The sequence below is a fragment of the Ovis aries genome, chromosome 3, assembly GCF_016772045.2.
Source record: "Ovis aries strain OAR_USU_Benz2616 breed Rambouillet chromosome 3, ARS-UI_Ramb_v3.0, whole genome shotgun sequence".
Classification (NCBI taxonomy): domain Eukaryota; kingdom Metazoa; phylum Chordata; class Mammalia; order Artiodactyla; family Bovidae; genus Ovis; species Ovis aries.
In genome coordinates, this window is record NC_056056.1 from 220,602,110 (window position 1) to 220,622,497 (window position 20,388).

Below are 20,388 nucleotides of genomic sequence, written 5' to 3' on the forward strand. Positions count from 1 at the left end.
TTGTGTCTCCTGCATTGGCAGGCGGGTTCTTTACTCCTAAGCCACCTGGGAAGCCCCTGTTTTAGATTATGTCATCTTTAAATGTACCAACTATGCCCTGGAGGAGAAAATGGTAACCCATTCCAGTATTCTTGCTGGGAAAATTCCATAGACTGAGGAGCCTCGTGGGCTACCATCCGTAGGGTCGTGAAGAGCTGGGCACGGCTGAGCGTGCACACACGTGCTCGCCTTCGATGCCCACATCATCTGATACAACGCCCAGAGCAAAGCGATTGGTTAGGTGACGAAAACACGTGAAAAACCATCTGGTGCTCTCTTGCCAAAAAAAGAAAAGTATTTGTTTAGCAAACATTTCTCAAGCAGCAACTCTGTGCCGGTCATTAAAGCTGCAGAACCAATCTCTTCCTCTCGGAGCTCAGGGCTGGGTGAGGGGCACAGACGTATCCAGCAGCAGGGGCGTGGGAGGTGTCTAGAAACCAAGGCTTGGAGTCAAGCTTCCTGGGTGCTCAGAGGATGGGGAAAATGCCATCATCCTAGGCAAAGGGACCAGAATGTGCCGGGCCCAGAGAATGGAGAGGCCCGCGTCCTGGGGCGGCGAGGCGGTGTGGTCCCCCGCCCTGTCTTGAGTTTGGACCTAATGTCACTTTCGTGCATTCTCCTCGAAGAGCTCGACCTGGCTCTCACGATGATCGGAGGCCACGCGGAGAGTGAGAGCTGGGGCTGTCTGCAGACAGCGAGTGGGGGGGCCACGTGCGGTTGGTCACGCCCCCCTCCCCTATCTTTTCAGGGGAGGGCCCCAAAGCCCACATCCGGAAGCTGGCCGAGTGCATCCGCTGGTCCTATGGGGCAGGCATCGTCCTCAGGCTGGGCAACATCGCGCGGCTGGAGCTCAACTACTGCGTCCCCATGGGCGTGCAGCGCGGGGACAGGTAGGTGCGGGGGTCCTCTCGAGAGGCACATGGCACTCTCCCATCACCATACTTTGTTTGAACCTGCTTCATCACTGGCATCACCGACTCAGTGGACAGGAGTTTGAGCAAACTCTAGAAGATCGTGAAGGACAGGGAAGCCTGGTGTGCTACAGTCCACGGGGTCACAAAGAGTCAGACACGACTTAGCAACTCAGCAGCAGCAATCACTTCACCAACAGCCTTTAAGATTCAAGACTTTAGGAGAAATTGAATAGTTGGCAAAGGAGTGAAAATACAGGGACTTTTCTCCGCGGGGTTTTTCTTTCCATCTGGTTTGGAGGACAGGCTGTGGGGTATCCTTGTCCCCCGACCTCACGCTGTTTGCACTTGTTGCCGAGCAGCGGGAGCCCTCCGGGCAGGCTGGCTGGAGGCGGTGGCCGGCGCTGCTGGCCTGTGCTGAGGGGGATGAGGTGTTGCTGTGGGGTCTTTGCAGGCCGGGAGCCGGAAAGGCTGGGGTAGACGCAGCTCTGCACCCTCCAGAGCCTTCTTTGGGCAGCAGAGGAACAGGCTGTCTGGCATTTCTCCAGCTGTCATGGATTTGTGCTGAAGAAGAAATTAATGCTGTTTCTTGAAGTGTTTGGTGCTCATTTTAGAAAGTTCAAGAAGCCCAGAGATATCATGCTGCTAAGTAGCTTCAGTCGTGTCTGACTTTGTGTGACCCCATAGACAGCAGCCCACCAGGCTCCCCCATCCCTGGGATTCTCCAGGCAAGAACACTGGAGTGGGTTGCCATTTCCTTCTCCAATGCATGAAAGTGAAAAGTGAAAGGGAAGTCGCTCAGTCGTGTCCAGCTCTTCGCGATCCCATGGACTGCAGCCTACCAGGCTCCTCCATCCATGGGATTTTCCAGGCAAGAGTACTGGAGTGGGGTGCCATTGCCTTCTCCAGAGATATCATCATATTAGTATGTAATACCATGGACTGGCGGCTTAGAGAGCAGACGTGGATCCCTCACTGTCTGGGGGCTGGGAAGGCTGGGGTCAGGATGCTGGCAGGTTCGGTTCGTGGCCCAGGGCGCCCTTCCTGGTTGGCGGGTGGCACCTTCTCTCTGTGTCCTCACCTGGGGACAGAGCAAGGTCTCTGGTGTCTCTCCTCACAGGGACACTGAGCCCACCAAGGACCCCGTCCTGGCTGAGCTCCCTCGTCTGTGGTGACTGGGTCACCTCCCCAGGTCCCGTCACGTGGGCTTAGGGTTCGGGCCTCAGCTTGTGCGGGTGGGGAGGCCACGTGTTTCTGTTAACCTCTGAGTATCTTCACACACACGCAGTTCAGAGTCTCGACGGCTGTGTGTTTTTCTTCTTGGCATTCTGTCTGTGGTCCGCTGTGATGCTGAGCCATCGTCTCCCAGGCGTCCGGCACCGAGCTGTGGTCTGCGATGCTGGAGGGGGTCCCCTGCCGCCTCCGCTCCCTCCTCTTTTCGCCCAGCGCGGGGGGTGGCGGTGTTCTGGGAGGGGCTGTGTCGGGGGGTGTCAGTGTTCTGGTTTCACCCAGCGCAGGGGGGTGGCGGTGTTCTGGGAGGGGCTGTGTCGGGGGCCTTCCAACCAGGCTGTGTTCTTAGGCGCGGGTCAGCATCCATCAGCCGAGTCCCCTGTGGCCGTCGGCCCAGTGCAGTCTGCCCTGCCCGTCTCACTGGAAGGCTGGCTCGGGCCAGGGCCACCAAGCCGCCCGTGGTGTCAGAGCCCTTCCTCCCTGCGCCCTCTCTGCGGCTCTGACCACGGTCAGCGCCCCTCCACACCTTGCCTGTTCTCGGCACAGAGCAGAGCCGAGGAGGGTCTGGGTGCTCAGGCTGGGTGTTCTCTGGAGCGCAGCTCGGCCGCCGTGTGGCCCGGGGTGAGTGGCGTAACCTTTCCGGGCCTGTTTCACGTCTAGACAGTGGCGCTAGTGGTAGTGACCGCTCTGCCGGTTTCGGGGCTGATTGAGTGAGCCCCCGTGCACATGCAGAGCCGTGTCTGGTGTGGTGTCAGCAGGGCTGGTTGCTCCTCACGTTGCTGCTGTGACCGGTGCAGTCGCCCTGGCCAGCTGCTCCCCTGGGAAGCACAGCGGGTCCCCCGCTCTCTCCCCGTCTGCAGGGTGCCCGGGGCTGCCGCCTGGCTCACTGTGATGGAAACACGTAATAGCGATGGGTGACGTGCCCTAATTTCAGGGAGAGTGCAGCGTGGGCAATCGGGTACTTTGCCCAGGGCCGGGCTTGTCTACTAGGTGACATCTTAGCTGCCCGCCACAGGTGTGGCCCCGGGCTCCCTGGTGTAATACCCAGGTGCTCACTGATCCCTTGCAGGGAGCGGCCGAGGTGCAGTGCTGACCCTGCACCCACCCTGGGATGGAGTCACAGAGAGCCATCCGAGCCGGCGCTTCTCAAGCCGTAATGGGCCTGGGTGGGCAGGACGATGGTGTGTGTGTCCGTCAGGGGTGCCAGGGGGCGCCAGCCCTCTGAGTCCAGAGTGCGCGCTGTTCCCTCCACCTCCAACGCCAGCAGAGGAGCCCAGCACCCCGCCGCCCGCTCAGAGACCCCCGCGGTGAGGCTGTGCCAACCCCCGCCCCGCGGGCAAAAGCGTGCAAAGATGAGAACCGTCTCTTGTCTCCTCATGCACACTTTGACTCGCTACCAGCTTCTCTGTCTCAGAGAGTACCCAGGCTGTCTCCATGACGATTGGTGATTAGTCCCGATCATACAAATAAAGAGGTCACAGATGCTCCTTGTTATCGGGGAGCCTGGACATGCGGGTGGCGTTTTCGCTGTAGCTCGGCTGTTTCACCGTGACTGTCAGCCATGGAGGAGCGGCCACGGCCCCGCGACTGGCTGCGCTGCGGGTGGGCTGCAGGCCCAGCCCCTGCCTGTCCCTAGCTGTGTGACTGGGCCCGCCCCACTGGCTCTGGGGAGGCTTCCCGTCCTTCCGGCTGAAGTGTGGGTGCAGCGTCCTCGGAGGCCACTGGGTGTCGCTGTGCTCCCAGAATCGAGGCTCTGGGGAAGCCCGGCTGGGTCCACTCGCCTCGCAGACTCTGCAGGGAGCCGGCGTGTTCCCCTCTCCGCTCTGTTCCCTCTCTTCAGGTTAAGTTTGAGAAAAGTAGTTCAGATATTAATGTCAGCTGTGAGTTCCGGAAGGAGGGAGCAGGCCGTGCACGGGACATTTAGACCAGGACACAAGGCCGCGCCGCCCCCTGAGCCGCGGCGGGTCCGTCTTAGGGTCGTGGTGGTTGCAGCGCTTGCTGTCGTGCACGGTGTCCCTGTGCAGGGGGCTCTCTTCACTCAGCGCATGGCTCCGTCTGAAGTCTTCTCATCAGAACTGGAAGTTGTTTGATCTTTATTTCTGAAATCAGGCAGCTGGCAGGATGGGGAATTGTGTGTGTGCAGAACATCCGTAGAAACCGCCCCCGACACCCCCGAGTTAACGCAGTCACTCTGTAATTAGGGTCTCAGACCTTTACAGAGATGGAGACCATAGTGAAACGCTTGGTGCGTTTTGTACCGGAGGTGACACAGGACACCGTTGCCTCTGAGCTCTGATGCGACCACTCTGTGCCCTGCTGATGGAGGTCCCTGGAGACCCGCTGGGGACTCGGGCGGCTCTGCCTGGGAGGGCAGCGTGTGGTCAGTGACGGAGGAGGACAGGAAGCGGGTCGTGGCGGCTGCTGAGGGTGTGAGAGGGCCTCCTGGAGGGGGTGATACCTGACTGGAAACTTCTGGAAGGACAGCTGGAGCCAGGGGGCAGATGCAGGAGATGCCTGCGGGCACCAGCTTGCACCCCTTCTGCAGGGGCAGAAGCGAGGCGTGGGGTGGCCCTTGATGTTGGGCAGGGACTAAGTTCCGGGCACTCTCGTCCCCTCCCGTCTCCTCTGGCCTTTTCCCCTCGGGCACACACCAGGGTCTCTGAGTTCTGGCCCTCGTCAGCCTGCCTCCCGCTGAGTTGCCCGTGCCAGATTCAGGCCCGGGGCCTGCACGGGGAGGATGGGAGCGTGATGCTAGGGGACCCTGCAGGGCCGGAGACCGTGCCAGCGGGAGGGGGCGACTGAAGACACAGGGGATTTCTGAGGCGCCTCCTGAGTTACAGACTTACAACTTACAGGAGACACAGAATAGGATGACGGGTGATTGGTGAGGCTGTCTGCACGCTCCTGGCATCAGCGACACCGTTCTGGGTATGTGTAGCGAGTATCTTTCCTGTGACACGTTCATACGGTCTCTGAACATAAACATGCGCTTGTAAAGCTGTTTAATCTGTTTATATAGTTCAAGTAAACGAGCCTTTATTGGAATGCCTGCTTGTTTCTGAACCATGTAAACCTAGGACTTGACTTATTTTTATCTTGTAGCCTATTTTCAGACACTTTCCTAAATAGCGAATGTAGGCATTGGTCCCCCTTTTATGGACCCGAAAATATAAAAGGTAAAGACACGTTGTTTGGATCTCAGCGGAATTAAGCTGTGCACACACAGCCGCGGTCCTGATTGTGGGTCTTTGCCATTTAAGGACGGCGGTGAGGTTTACTCAGGGTCACGTTGGGGCTGGACTGTGGCCGCCCCTTCCAGTCAGGTGACTTCTGCTGATGCCGTCGGTCAGTGAGCACCCTTGACCCTGCAGGCGGTCAGTGGCAACAGCAGTGATTCTCTGTGTCGAGTCTCTTAATTGATCAGGTTATTTTGTCCCCTGCTCACTCAGGCTGAAAACCGCTATCTGTCTGCTCTCCTGCGTCTTAAGTTCTAGGGGCGGGGAGGGCGAGGTGCAGGTGTCTTGGCAGTGCACCGTCAGCTCTCCTCTGAATGAGGGGGCTGCTCTTGTCCAGTTTTTCTGGAAACTGTCAGAACTTGCAAAAACACGCCGTGTTCCACAAACACATCGTCAACTGCCGGTTGGGATTTGGAACTCTGCTTTCGCTGGAATCTTCTGCTTCCTGGTGTTGTGACCCCAGGACCATACAGCCCTGGTCCTGCCTCTGAGCCTGGCCAGCAGGTGGACAGCGTGGGAGACCACCTTCCGTGCCCGGGGCCGGTTCTTGGCCTGGTGGGTACTGACATCGCTGGGGGGTCCCAGGAACGCACCTCGGCTGGTGATTCTCAGTCTGTGTGTGGCCAGGGCAGGGGCCAGGCCGTCATGGACATGGCCAGGCCCTCGGGCACGCGTGCATCTGGGTGCGGAGCTCGGCTCCCAGGACCCTGCCGTGAGCACAGCCGCCTCCTCGCTGCTCGGCCTGCTTGCCCATCTGAACTTGGGCCCAGGGGCCTGTCAGCTGGTGATCAACAGTGCACAGAAGGGAACCTGCGAAAGTTTCGGTGGGTGGCAGATGCTGCAACCTACGTGACCTCCTGTGTCTTTCCTGCGAGAGGAGCAAAGAGGTGGTTGGGACAAACCCTGCGGGGCTGTGGGTTCTGCTGTTGCCAGACCCTGGGACTCCTCTGGTTTTGCCCTCCCAGCTCCCTCCCCGACCTCCCTGGGACATCCTGGTAGCCTTAGAAACAAACAAAGCTTCCCCCCACCACCTCCACCGCCCCCACCAGAGTTTTGTTGTTGGTGACTGTTTTGCTCCGAGGTCCTCTTGTTGTCTCCAGTTGGGTCAGGACTGGGGAAACAGGAGTAGAGGAGGAAGCAGGGAGGGGGATTTGTGTCTCCCGTTTCGTTCCCTCGTCCGTCCTCCAAAGGCAGAGGAGGGAGCAGCCAGGGCCAGCGGGTGAGGCCGAGCAGCCAGGAGGGCCCGGGCCTCCTGAGAGGCAGGGCTGTGGGCCTTGTGTTTGAGCCGTGCACGTCTCTGGATCCGACAGCAGCGGGGTGAGCAGGGCAGACCCGAGCGTTGACTTCCTGTCTTAAGAGAAAGCGCTTTGTTTTCCAGGATCTGTGACGGCGTCCAGTTTGGAGCTGGGATCAGGTTCCTGTAGTGGATGCGGCGCGTCCCCCGGCCCCCCAGCAGCGGCTCCAGGACCTGGGCAGCACTGACGTTCTCGGGGCCACTCTCTCTCTCTCCAGACAGACACGCTTCACGGATCCTTCAACTGCAGTCCTTGTGGGAAACCATGTCAATAAATTTTCAAATACAGATCCTCGGGCGCGTCGTGGATGGGAGTTCCTCTCCGAGGCTGCGCATGCCGCTTTCTCTGAGGTCAGGTGGCTTTGTGCATGTTCCTTCGTGCGTGCCGCTGGGTGAGGGGCCGGTCAGGCGTCTCCTGATTCCCCTTTCATCCCGGACTCTTTGGGTCTCAGTGCTCAGTTGCCACAGATTAGGTGGAATCAGCAATGGGATGGCTGTTAGCAAACTGTAAAACAGCATTAGAAAGTGTTATTAGTATCCTCATCCCTGGGCTTCCCTGGTGACTGGCTCCGTGGTGAAGAGTCTGCCTCCAGTGCAGGAGATGCCCATTCGACCCCTGGGTCAGGAAGATCCCCTGGAGAAGGGCATGGCAACCCACTCCAGTATTCTTGCCTGGAGAGTCCCATGGACAGAGGAGCCTGGCGGGCTGCAGTCCATAGGGTCTCAGAGTCAGACAGGACTGAGTGACTAACAACTCTCATTATCATCATTACTATTATATTTTTTGGTGGATTGACTGAAATAGTACGTCTGGGCTGTTTCTCAAAGCTACTGTGAGCCCCATCTCAAATCCTCGTGACTGCGATGGGCATTCTCCATGAAGCGATCCGCAGAGCCTGCCGCTGGGGGGCGTGCGTGCTCTGACTTGATGCCGGCTGAGAAGGGCCTGTGTGGGGCTGCAGGCTCAGGGCCCTGTCAGCCAGTGTGAGCGCCCTGCAAGGATGAACCAGCCTGACGTCAGGGAGGCAAGGAGGGAGGGCGTGTTCTCGGGAGGGAGGCGCGGCCGCCTCGTTATTAAAGGCGTGTGAATCCGCTTCTGTGCTGCCCTAACAAAGCACTGCGGACCTAGAGGCTCAGCGTGACACAGAGCTGTCCCCTTGCAGTCCATACGCCAGGAGTCCAAAATGGGTCTTGCTGGCCTGAAACCAGGGTGTCCGCAGGGGCGCATGCCTGCTGGAGGTTCCAGGGGAGGGGTGGTTTCCTGACCTTTCCCAGCTTCCCGAGGCGCCCACGATCCCTAGCTGATGGCCTCTTCCTGTGTCTTCAAAGCCCACAGCTCAGGCTTCCGTCTCCCTCTGACTCTTTGCCTCGTCTCTGGGCCCCTGTGACTGCTGGGCCCACCAGACACTCCAGGCTGGCCTGATGTTACCATCAGATGGTCAGCAGCCTCAGTTCTACCACAATCTAATAATGCCCCGGCCACACTGAGTCAGATACCCACAGGTTCCAGGAGTTAGAAGGTGGGCATCTTTGGGGAACCTTTATCCTGCCTAACACCTAGTATCTATCTCTCAATATTTTAGGGTAGACTTAATTAGCCACATGAGAAGAAAGTTTTAACAATTTAAACCTCCTCTGAATACTTCTAAAAATGGTGCCCTGTAAAAATGTCCAGGGGTGCAGGTGGTGCCCCAGAGGGCCTTAGCCAGAGAGTTTCCTATGGGATATCCCTCCCCACCCCCATGACCCCGGCTGGGGCTCAGTGCCCCTCAGCTTCATCCTCCCGTTACCTAGTTAATATTCCCACCAAGGCCACCCAAGTCCAGGGACCCACCTGCGCTAGGCCTCCGAGGTGTATGTCCCCCTCACTGCCCACGTGAACTATGGAGATTCTGCAGAGGATATTTAAGGAGAAAATTTTACCTCTCTTAATAGTTGGGAACCTAGGAGAACATACTTTTTTTCCCCTGAGTTGCTTTATTGTTTCCAGTTGCACGTTGATACACTTGGCAAAATAAGAAACCCACAGTATAGCTCTGTTGTGTTCAGGCTACAAATTAGGAACAGTAAAAATCCAGGTAGCCCAGACTCTCAGACTCCGTGCCCTTTGTGAATTCATCTTCTACTCTGGTGGAGAATCCAAAGAGAAGTCACTTTTGAAATGGTGCATCTTTAGTCACGCAGGGCTGGGTCCCCCCGGGCCGCCGCCCAGCTCCTTAATGAAAGCGTGGCAGGTGGGCCATCTGCCAGGTCAGGAGTCGGTTTCAGTGGCAAACACACTTCGCAGGCTGCTGCTCCACAGGGTGGAGTGGAAGCAGTGGAGACACGGGGTGAGATCAGAATTCTGTCCCTTCTCTGTGGGGTTCAGTGGGCAGACCGGAGCAGGAAGCCAGGAGCCCTTCACAAAGTGCCGTCCATGGAAGACCAGAGCCCAGGCCGGTTCACTGTGGACGGAGCTTCATAGCTGCTGTTCAGAGCGAAAGATGTCATAGAAAGGAGCGTGACGAGCACCGCCCTGCCTCCGTGAGTCTCTGTGGCCGCGCCTCCTGCCTTGTGGGATCTTAGTTCCCCGACCAGGGATCGAACCCGCGTCCGCTGCTCGGCAGTGAAAGCACCAAGTTCTAACCACTGCACCACCAGGGAATTCCCTTTGCATCTCAATTTGACTTCATTTTTCTCTAAATACCTGAGCATTTGGGATTAGACCAGAGTTCAGTATTTGTTCAATAAGGCTTTCATGTCACTCTGCAAAGGAATGGGCCAAGACACGAAGCCTTCCGTGTCTTCATCCTGGAGGGGAACGCTGCCATCTCCCTTGTTGGAAGCATGCTGGGCCAGTCTCCTTGTGCATGTGACCAAGGCTGGCTTCAGCAAAGACAGTTGTCTCAATGCCTACAAAGGAAAACCCGTCCATGATGCATCGTGTTGCCCGTTTCCATGACCTTGTGGCGGTCTCTGCCCTCGCACTCTGACCTTTTACACAAGTTCATCAGCCACGTGCTCCTGGAGCTGAGCCACCAGCCACCCCCTTCCCCCGCTGTCTGTTGTCTGCAAGGCTTTTACTGTCCAAGGAGGAAACAGGTTGTGCTTCCAAGGGTCTTGGGCACTGGAGCAAAGGACAGTCACGCAGGCTCTGCTGATGAAGATCAGGTCACACTTCCCCTTAGGTTGATTCCGGCATAGACCCTGCACTTCTGACATCTTCCTCATACCCCCACAGCTCCTGAAGCTAAGAATTCTCTTTAGTTTGTGAATTTGCTTCTTTTTTTTTTTAATATAAATTTATTTATTTTAATTGGAGGCTAATTATTTTACAGTATTGTAATGGTTTTGCCATACATCGACATGAATCCACCACAGGTGTACACGTGTTCCCCATCCTGAACCCCCCGCCCACCTCCCTCCCTATCCCTTCCCTCTGGGTCATCCCAGTGCACCAGCCCCAAGCATCCTGTATCATGCATCGAACCTGGACTGGAGATCTGTTTCACATATGATATTATACATGTTTCAATGCCATTCTCCCAAGTCATCCCACCCTCGCCCTCTCCCACAGAGTCCAAAAGACTGTTCTATACATCTGTGTCTCTTTTGCTGTCTCGCATACAGGGTTATCATTACCGTCTTTCTAAATCCCATGCGAATTTGCTTCTTTAAGACTAGATAAACCTACCTTCAGGATAATTAGATGTGTTCAAATGCACAGTGCGGTTTGGTTCAGTTCAGTTGCTCAGCTGTGTCCCGACTCTTTTGACCCCATGGCCTGCAGGATGCCAGGCCTCCCTGTCCATCACCAACTCCTGGAGCCTACTCAGACTCATGTCCATTGAGTCAGTGATGCCATCCAACCATCTCATCCTCTGTTGTCCCCTTCTCCTCCTGCCCTCAATCTTTCCCAGCCTCAGGGTCTTTTCCAGTGAGTGAGTTCTTCGCATTAGGTGGCCAAAGTATTGGAGCTTCAGCTTCAGAATTAGGTTAAAGATCACCAAAGAGGAGTGGATGCCTTAGTCTAGAACAAAAAGCAGAGAGCTGCATTTGAAAGAAAATGAAATGTTTGAAATCAGGTGGCTGGGGACTTCCTAAGGTGGTGCAGTGGCTAAGACTCTGTGCTCCCAATTCGGGGTGGGGAGGGGGGACGGGTTTGATCCCTGGTCGCGGAGCTAGATCCCACGTGGTGCAATTAAGAGCTCACATGTCACAACTAAGGATCCCACATGTAGCAATGAAGACCCGGCGCGGCCAAAAAATAAATCAGGTGGCTGTACCCAAGATTTCCGTTTCCAGCTTCTCTCAAGCAGTGGGTCTGATGACAAGAAGTCTTCGTTGCTGTAGGCAGCAGAGGGCTGGAGCTGGGAGTGGTCCTCCTCCAGCACGCATCTCCACCCCTGGGTGCCTGCGGGCCCTGTGTGGCTGTTTCAGCATCTATATAGTTCCTGCCGTGGGCCTGTCAGAAGTCGGAGCACCTGCGCGTGTCCAGGGAGGAGGCACAGAAGGTGGATAACCACGGGCCCCACGTCATGATGCTGCTCTGGTCCTTGAGGCTCTTCACCAGCCCCACCCGCTCCTTCCCTCTGGCTGCAGCCCTCTTCTGTCAAAGGACAGGATTTGGGTTTGGTCCCTTCAGGTGCTGGATTCCCGGGTCCCAAGGATGCTGCCTGTGGGTTTTCTGAGCCTTAATGCCCCCATGTAACTCACAGGTGACATGTAACACCGTCGATCGCTTTGCCTGCGTTTCAATGTTAGATACAAGGAGAAAGCAGTGGGTACTTTGTGATTCAGGCTGGACTCGAACTCCAGCCCTGTCCCCAGCCAGACACAGCATTTTCTGAACCAGGTGACGCTCACCCAGAAATTCTCTCCCAAGCCATCAGTACCGCTTAATGAAATATTTACATAGTCGATGATCTCCATGACACAACCACTTATTAGACCGTTTTTAAAAGCACCAGCATTTAATCTCAGGGACAATAACTAAATATTGCCTCTTATCTTTTTACTGATCTCTTCAGATGATTGTGTACAACTGTGTTTCTCAGATTTTTTGGCCCTTGGATTCCTTAGCCCTGCCAAAAATTATGGAGGACCCTCCAAAGAGCTTTTGTTTATGTAGATGGATATGAATACTTACTGAACTAGAAATTAAAACAAAATTTTGAAAAATATAATTCATTTTAAAATAACAAACCCATTGCTTGCTATCATACATAACATTTTATGGGGGAAAGAAAAAAAAACTATTCCAAGAAATAGAGTGAAAAGAGTGGCATTGTTTTGCAGTTTCGCAAATCTCTTTATTAGGTGTCTTCAAAAATACATGGTTTCTTATATCTACTTCTGCATCAATCTCTTGCACTTAAAGTGGTTTAAATATATAAGAAACTCTAACCTCATATAGATAGGTATTTGGAAAAGAGGAGAGTATGTTTTTTTAATCTTCATTGTGGTGCACGGGCTTAATTGGTCCTCAAGCATGTGGAATCTTAGTTTCCCTACTGGGATCAAACCCCCGTCCCCTGCATTGGAAAGCAGATTCTTAACCTCTGGACCACCAGGGAAGTTCTTAGAGGCGGTTACTTTAATAGTCTTTTCAGATGACTTGGCTGAATATTCTTTGATAATTCACCAAAACTCAACAAGTGATGGTTTTTCAAAGGTTAGTTGCCAATTGGAATCTGAAATCACATCAGTGACTTCTCACACTCAGTTACATCAAATCCGTGGGTCCATCTGGCACTGTAACTGGGTCTGCTGCTGCTACTGCTGAGTCGCTTCAGTCGTGTCCGACTCTCTGCGACCCCATAGACGGCAGCCCACCAGGCTCCACCATCCCTGGGATTCTCCAGGCAAGAACACTGGAGTGGGGTGCCGTTTCCTTCTCTAATGCATAAAAGTGAAAGTGAAGTCGCTCAGTCGTGTCCGACTCTTCGAGACCCCATGGACTGCAGCCCACCAGGCTCCTCTGTCCATGAGATTTTCCAGGCAAGAGGACTGGAGTGGGGTGCTGTTGCCTACCCAGGCACAGTTTTGTGGCATCATACATTGGTCATTTGGGAAATACTGGCCCACAAAGTTGTGCAAATCTTCCAAATACCGACCAATGGTATGATTATGCAAAATTAAAAGACCACCTTCATCCATGTCACCACCGATCTCATCAGAAAAATCTCGTAAGTATGGCGAAGCTGCCAAGCTCACAGTGGTCGATGCAGGTTTCCCCAAGTTCCACTTTTCACGTGAAAGCTCCCATGGTCTCCTTGGCAGCAAATTCTGTTAGTTGCTTTCCCTGAAGCTCACTTCATTCATTTTCAAGGAAACGTCTGCCAAGTGACCCATCCGAATAACCCCAGGTCATCAGTCATTCCTTAAGTAAGGATGATTGACGCTCCGTGGGAAGAGTGGCTGTTTTCCCACAGCCCAGCCACTCAGCTTTTCCCCTGAGACAGACGAGCTTCTGTGCCCCCATGTCAGCGCACAGAATGTTAAAGGGCTGGAATTTAATGAAATCCAGTGTTTCTGCCTCACCAAGGATGTTCTCCAGTGAACCTGGCATTTTTGTTCAGTCCCCAGAGTGTAGGATACAGTGACCTCGAGTGCGGGCTGGGGCTCAGCCCTCCCCCGTGTCCAGGCCCCAGAGCTTGTACCCACTGTCGTGCTTCCGTGAGTGCACATGTCACCCCAGTGAACTGAATCGCCAAGTGACGTCTTTGTTGCTGTCGCTCAGTTGCTCAGTCGTGTCTCTTTACGACCCCATGAGCTGCAGCACGCCAGGCTTCCCTGTCCTTCACTGTCTCCCAGAGGTTGCTCACACTCATGTCCATGGAGTCGGCGATGCCATCCAACCATCTCATCCTCTGTTGCCCTTTTCTCCTCTTGCCCTCAATCTTTCCCAGCACCAGAGTCTTTTCCAGCTAAGTGGGCTCTTCACATCAGGTGGCCAAAGGGTCGGAGCTCCAACTTGAGCATCAGTCCTTCAAGTGAGTATTCAGGGTTGGTTTCCTTTAGGATTGACTGGTTTGATCTCCTTGCAGTCCAAGGGACTCTCAAGAGTCTTCTCCAACACCACAATTCAAAGCATCAATTCTTCAGCGCTCAGCCTTCTTTATGGTCCAATTCTCATATCTATACATAACTACTGGAAGAACCATAGCTTTGACTGTATGAATCTTTGTCAACATATTAGTGGGCTTCCCTTGTAGCTCAGCTGGTAAAGAAGCCGCCTGCAATGCGGGAGACCTGAGTTCAATCCCTGGGTTGGGAAGATCCCCTGGAGAAGGGAAAGGCTACCGACTCCAGTATTCTGGCCTGGAGAATTCCATCGCCCATATGGTCTGGGGTCATACAGTCCATGGGTTTGCAAAGAGTCAGACACGACTGAGCAACTATCACTCACTCACTAGTGTTATAAAAATTGCTTTGACCTCGAAAACCCTCTGAAAGTCTCAGGGGCTCCTGGGGCCCATGGACCACACATTGAGAAACCCTGATCTTCCATCATCCAAAGCAAGTTATTTCAGGGGCTTCGCTGGTGGTTCAGTGGCTGGGACTTTAGGCTTCCACTGTTCAATCCCTAGTCAAGGAACTAAGACCCTGCAAACCATGAGCCTCGGCCCCCCAAACAAACAAACAAACAAACAGAGTCCTCTCAGCCGGCAGAGGCCCTCCCCAGAAAGTGATCCGATATTTGCACTGGAGTAGTCGCCAAAGGGCCAGAGTAATTCCTAGAGCACTTGTGAGGGCTCTGTATGGACCCGAGTGAGAAGGGACTCTTGTCTTTGCTGAGGGACAAGCTGGGAATTAAAAACCCTCCTTTTATTACCAGATATAAACCATGTTCCCCTCCCTGCCCTCACATTTCTCCTCTGTGAAATGGGGCTGGTGGAACCTCTGTGTTGCAGGAAATGTATGTGGAGGGCCTGGCACACAGTAGGGCTCTGACCCGTGATCCGCATTGGGGTGGGTGGGCTTTAGCTTGGATTGTAAGTACCATCCAGAGCGTGGTGTGAGCAGGGGAGAAATTTTGAGTCTTTCCTGAAGTATCACCTAGGTGTACCGTAAAGAGAAAAGATTGCTTTAAATTTGGAATAAAATGTAGGCATGTTTTACGTTTACACTCACACATGTGGGTCTGAGAAGTGAACCATGGGAAGCTGTCTCAACTCTGCTTTCCTGGGGTCAAACCAGCCGCCTAGAAGCACAAAGGATGCTCTGCCAGAGGGCCTGATGGTCACCTCGTCCCCAGGCCTGGTTGTGATTCTACATGGCTTTCCCCTGACGAGTAAATTACCGGATTCCTTTGCCAAATCATTAGATAACTTTAAAGAACAAAGACTGTTCGTGCGAAAGAGGACTCAGCATTATCCTGCTGGGGAAATAAACAGTAATCATTTTTGAGAAGAATGTACACTCTATGAATCTGGATCAGCTATGAAAATTGCAGCCTCTACCCAGTTTTTCCTCCTTTTCCATCAATCCGTTTCTAACAAAGGAAGCATTTCCTACTCTGTCACGAGATAGATGGGCTTGGTCAATTAAAGTATTCCGACTTCGCCTGGCTGAGATAATAGCCAGCCTGGCTCCATCCGTCATGTGAAATAGAAGGTGACCTCCCTAGACTGAGTCAGAGACCCAAGTACAGCAGCTTCAATCTTATTATCACACCCAGAAATTACCGCTCATCTAAACATAATTTCCCTGAAACACTAGGCAGGCAGAGCCACAGCTGGAAGCGTTAGAACGCAGTCAGGAGACCGTGGCGTGAGTTGACATTGCACACGCTGGGTGAAAGTGGACATGCTGTCCTTAACGGGGGGATGTGCTGAGATCCGACGGGGTGAGGCTCCTGAGCGGCTGCTCTAGTAAAGGCGAGGTCGGGTTGGTCCTCAAGCTTCCATGCACAGCCCTCACCTGAGCACTGATAGGAACCAGCTGCAGTGGCCAGGCCGGAACTGAGCCACCGGGACTCCAACCCTTCCCATCCCCGTGGCCTCAGCTCTGGGCTTGGCCTCGCCTCCTGTCTGTCTGGAAACAGCTTCCTCTGGCCCTTCCGGGTGTGGGGAACAGGAAAAGCTCGTGCTCAGGAGCCAGGTGCCAGAGGCCTTGAATCCTCACTTTCTCTGTTCGTTTGCTTATTCACTCAACACACGTGCTTGGTGCTGGGCTTGGAGCAGGAGTGCAAGGAGCCTCCCCACCCCCAACCCGTAATCCATCCACGTGGCCTTCTTATTTATCCTCAAAGGCCCTGGGCCTCGTGTCTGCTCATCCCTCATCCTCGTCCCGCCCCAGGTGCCCGCTCCCCCCAGCCATTTCCAGTGACCTGTAGCTGCCAGCCGCTGGTCCTCCGTTCTGCAGGGCCTGCCCCTCGCCCTCTCTGAGAGTCAGCTCCTCTTCAGTCTTGTGGTCCCGCCCACCCCCACAACCTGGGGGTAGCCCGGGCTGACTCTCCAGGGCGTCTCGGAGATCCAGGAAGGTGCTGGAGGAGTGTGTTGATCCTGTTGTGTGGGGTCCGAAGAGGCTTCTCTGAAGACAGATGTGAGGAAGGAGAAGCAAGCAGGCAGGACAGCAGGTGAAGGGAACAGCAACTAGGAAGAGGAACAGCCTATACAAAGGCCTCAGGGGGAGAGTAGCTGGGCGTTTCCAGGAGTTAAACTGTGGTGCTGGAGAAGGCTCTTGAGAGGCCCTAGGACTGCAAGGACATCAAACCAGTCAATCCTAAAGGAAATCAACCCTGAATACTCATTGGAAGAACTGATCCTGAAGCTGAAGCTCCAATACTTTGGCCACGTGATGTGAAGAGCCGACTCCTTGGAAAAGGCCCTGATGCTGGGAAAGATCGAAGGTGGGAGGAGAAGGGGATGACAGAGGATGAGATGGTTGGATGGCATCACCGATTCAGTGGACACTAATTTGGGCAAACTCCAGGAGTTGGTGATGGACAGGGAGGCCTGACGTGCTGCAGTCCCTGGGGTTGCAAAGGGTTCAACATGACTTATCGACTGAACAAAGACAGGATTCTCCAGAAAGACAGAATCAGTAGGATATATATACATATAAAAGGAGATTTAATCAGGGAATTGGCTGACTCTATTACAGAGGCTGTCCACCAGCTAGACTCGGGAAGGCTGGTGGCATAATTCAGTCCAAGTCCGGGGCCTGAGAACCAGCAGAGCTGGGGTGTAAATCCAGCGGAGTGGCAGGAGAGGAGGAGAGGAGATGTCCCAGTTCAACAGAGAGGCAGGAAACAGGGCAACCTCCTTCTGCCTCCGACTTTTGTTTTATTCGGATCCTCAGTGGGCTGGCTGACACCTGCCCTGGGATCTGTCTCTGTCTATCTCTATTTATACAGGAGGAGACTACATCCGTCTAGCTGTCTACCCCTCCTGAGACACATGTATTGATATGTCATCTTCTATTGGTTCTGCTTCTCCGGACACTCCCAAGACACACAGTGCTCTCCAGTCCTTGGTGTCTCAGACTCTGGAGCTGGAAAAGAGCTCATTTCTCTGCATGTCATTCTCTTGTCAGAGAACATAAGGAAACAAGTCCCACCTCTTCTAGCCTTGAGTGACTTAAAAAGAAAAAGAAACTAAGTGATTGCTGAGGGTGGTCATCAGTCACTGAGAGGCTGAGCCAAAGGCAGAGGAAGGGCAAATGCATCTCGAGACCGGAACGCCCTGCCGGCAGCAGGTGGGGGACAGGTGAGCAAGCTCTCACCTGGACTGTGGTTGGCTTTTCGGAGGGCACTCTGTCTGCACACGGACACTCCCCTGGGTCCCCGCAACCTCCCCTCGGTTCGCTTGCAACTGCTTGTGTCTGCTGACGAAGCCAGAACACTCAGGAGGGTTAACGCCTGAAGTCCATTTAAGGGAAATTAAGAACCACAGATCCAAAAGGATTCTAAAAATATCTAATTGATTTGCAAAGGTTTTGGGTGGGGACAGAGGGCGGAGAAGGCTGCTGCCTGCCCATAACAGATTCCCCACTTGACTTCCTTATGAGCTTTGAAAACTTGGAAAATGGAAATCTTTCCTTTGAAATGAAGGTGAAAAGAGTAACCCAGCTCTTTAAAAATCGATGATGAACTTTTTAAAACTGAGCCTTCTGCCTTACAGTTTTGTGTTTACAGACACATTTTGAAAAGAGGGCAGAGTTTCCATACCGTCCTCAGCCAGCTTTCCCACATTAATGAGCCTGTTAATCACATTCATTATTAATGAGCAATTATTGCAATAATTAATGAGCAATTAATTACATTCATCACATTAGTCTGGGTCTGTTTGTTACAACTAATGAACCCACATGAACACGTTACCATTAACTCATCTAGTCTCAGATTTTCTTCGTTTTCACCCAATGTACTTTTCTGGCCCAGGTCCCACATGACCCCCAGTTGTCCTGTCTCCTTAGCTCCTCTGGTGGTGACGATCTCTCAGACTTCCTTTCTTTTTTGATGACCTTGACAGCTTCGCGGAGGCCTGGGCTGGTTGTGCAGAAGCAACTGGAGTTTGCCTGCTGTTTTTCTCCTGATTAGACTGGAGATGTGGGCTTGGAGTTTGCCTGCTGTTTTTCTCCTGATCAGACTGGAGTTGCGGTCTTGAGGGGGATGACCACAGGGGCAAATTGTCATTTTCATCCCGTCACATCAGGGCACATGCTGTCACCGTGGCTGACGGCTGTGACATTGGCCTCGATCACTTGGCTGAAGGTGTGTTTGTCAGGCAGATTCTATTAAAAAAAAAAAATATATATATATATATTGTTTTAAAAGAAAACCTCGGATGAGATAGGCAAAGTGTGTGTTATTTAGTGATTTAAGTCAGATCCAATCTTGATGTTTATCCTAAGATGTATACATGAAAAGCTATAGCTTGCCTTCTTCAGGAATGAGATGGAAACGCCAAGACAGCCTGGAAAACAAGTGGAATCGATTTGAACTGCACACAGAGCTCAGAAGACTGGTAAAGGCCGGGAAGGAAAGCAGCTCTTTCATCAAGCCTGACTCCAGATCTGACAGCTCCCACGCAAGGCTGCTGGTGCCTGTCGGAGTCCGGATGGTTCAGGGAGATGCGGTGACGGGAGCCGAAGCTAGTGATTCTCTTGCACGTTCCTGACTGCTCCGCGGGGAAATGAATAATAGATCTCTGAAATTAATAAGGCACACTAGACCCACAGACGAAAGGCTTCAGGATAAAGAACATGCCAAGTTCTATACAAGTTTCAAATCCAGCAATGAACGTGAACCTCAAACAGCACCCACAGCCTCTAAGGCCCCTTGCTCTGGAGTGTCGGTTGTGAACGTGTTAGTCACTCAGTCGTGTCTGAGTCTGTGACCCCATGGACTGTAGCCTGCCAGGCTCCTCTGTCCATAGCATTCTCCAGGCAAGAATACTGGAGTGGGTTGCCATGCCCTTCTCCAGGGGCTCTTCCTGACCCGGGGATCCAACTCAAGTTTCCTGCATTGTAAGCGGATTCTTTACTGTCTGAACTCCCAGGGAAGTAGTAAATGTCTATTTAAAACACAGTTATCTCAAATATTCTGGGTTAATATTTCCAAATAATTGGTAGCAGAATTAAAGAAAAATCAAGCATTTAAAAGATGTGTTCATGGGACTTCCTTGGAAGCCCAGTGGTTAAGACTCTACACTTCCAATGTAAGGGGAGAAGTTTCGCATCCTGTTTGGGGAACTAAGATCTCACTAGCTGCATGGTGCAGCCAAAAAAAAAAAAAAAAGTGTTCATTTCTCCAAGGAGCTTGATTATTCTTATATTAAAATCTGCAATAGTGGCAAAGAATCTGATTGTTAAAAAAGAAAAAAAGTTAAGAAAAAGGGCAAAAAGTTGCCAGGAAACATTCTTTTGCTGATATATTTTCACTATTTAAAAACCACCATTAGGTCTCGGATCTTACAAAACTGGCACAGGCTGGATAGCTGGGCTGGTCGTTTACTAACCCCTGAGGTTCGTGGATCTGGAGCCCAGTGGCTGCAGGACCAAAGAGGGAAGCGTGGGAATCGTTAATGTCAATGTGGTATTTAAACCCACATAATTTTTTGTTTTGGCTGCGTGGCTCATGGGACCTTATCAAACGCACACCCCAGGCAAGGAAAGCTCAGAGTCTTCCGCACTGGAACACCAGGGGATTCCCATAAACCCGCATACCTGCCCTTCACTTACGACAATCTTCCATTCAAATTCTGTGTATGTGTGTGAGCTCTTGTCCCCTAGAACAGAAGCTCTACACGAGCAGGCACGCGATGCGTTTGTTGAATGAATGAACCAGCGAATGTGCCAAACGCCCGTGTCACCCAGTGTGATGGCTCAACCAGAAGGGCCTCCAGGGAATGGAGAGACACCGAGAAGGAGGTGAGCCGCTGGGCCTGGGAGGGAGTCAAGGCAGAGAGGCAAGGTCTGGGAAGTCAAGGAGGACTTGTGTAGGACAGCTGGGAGTCAGGCGAAAAGATGGCGAGTCAGGTGACAAGACCATGGAGCGCCAAGGAAGGACTGGGGGCCTTGGGAAGCCTTTGAAAAATGAAGCCAGGAAGCGCCATGATCAGATTTGGGATTTCCTGGCTGGGAGACCCTTATCTTGATCCAGGTGAGTGAGACCAAAGCATGAGCTCAGGCTTGTAGAGAGGAGGGCTGATAACGAGATTGAAGACAAGCAACCAACAGGTCCAGGAGA

The 20,388-nt window shown here is 53.1% G+C and overlaps 1 protein-coding gene across 1 annotated transcript in view; it reads left to right on the forward strand.

The window, feature by feature from the left end:
* SAMM50 (SAMM50 sorting and assembly machinery component) overlaps positions 1-7,000 on the forward strand; it is a 31,313-nt gene extending 24,313 nt beyond the window's left edge. Inside the window, exons 14-15 of the mRNA XM_004007040.5 lie at positions 788-929; positions 6,795-7,000. Of these exons, the coding sequence (XP_004007089.1) occupies positions 788-929; positions 6,795-6,840 (188 nt within the window). The 3' untranslated portion in view covers positions 6,841-7,000. The remainder of the gene's footprint in view (positions 1-787; positions 930-6,794) is intronic.
* Positions 7,001-20,388: the final 13,388 nt, after the last annotated feature.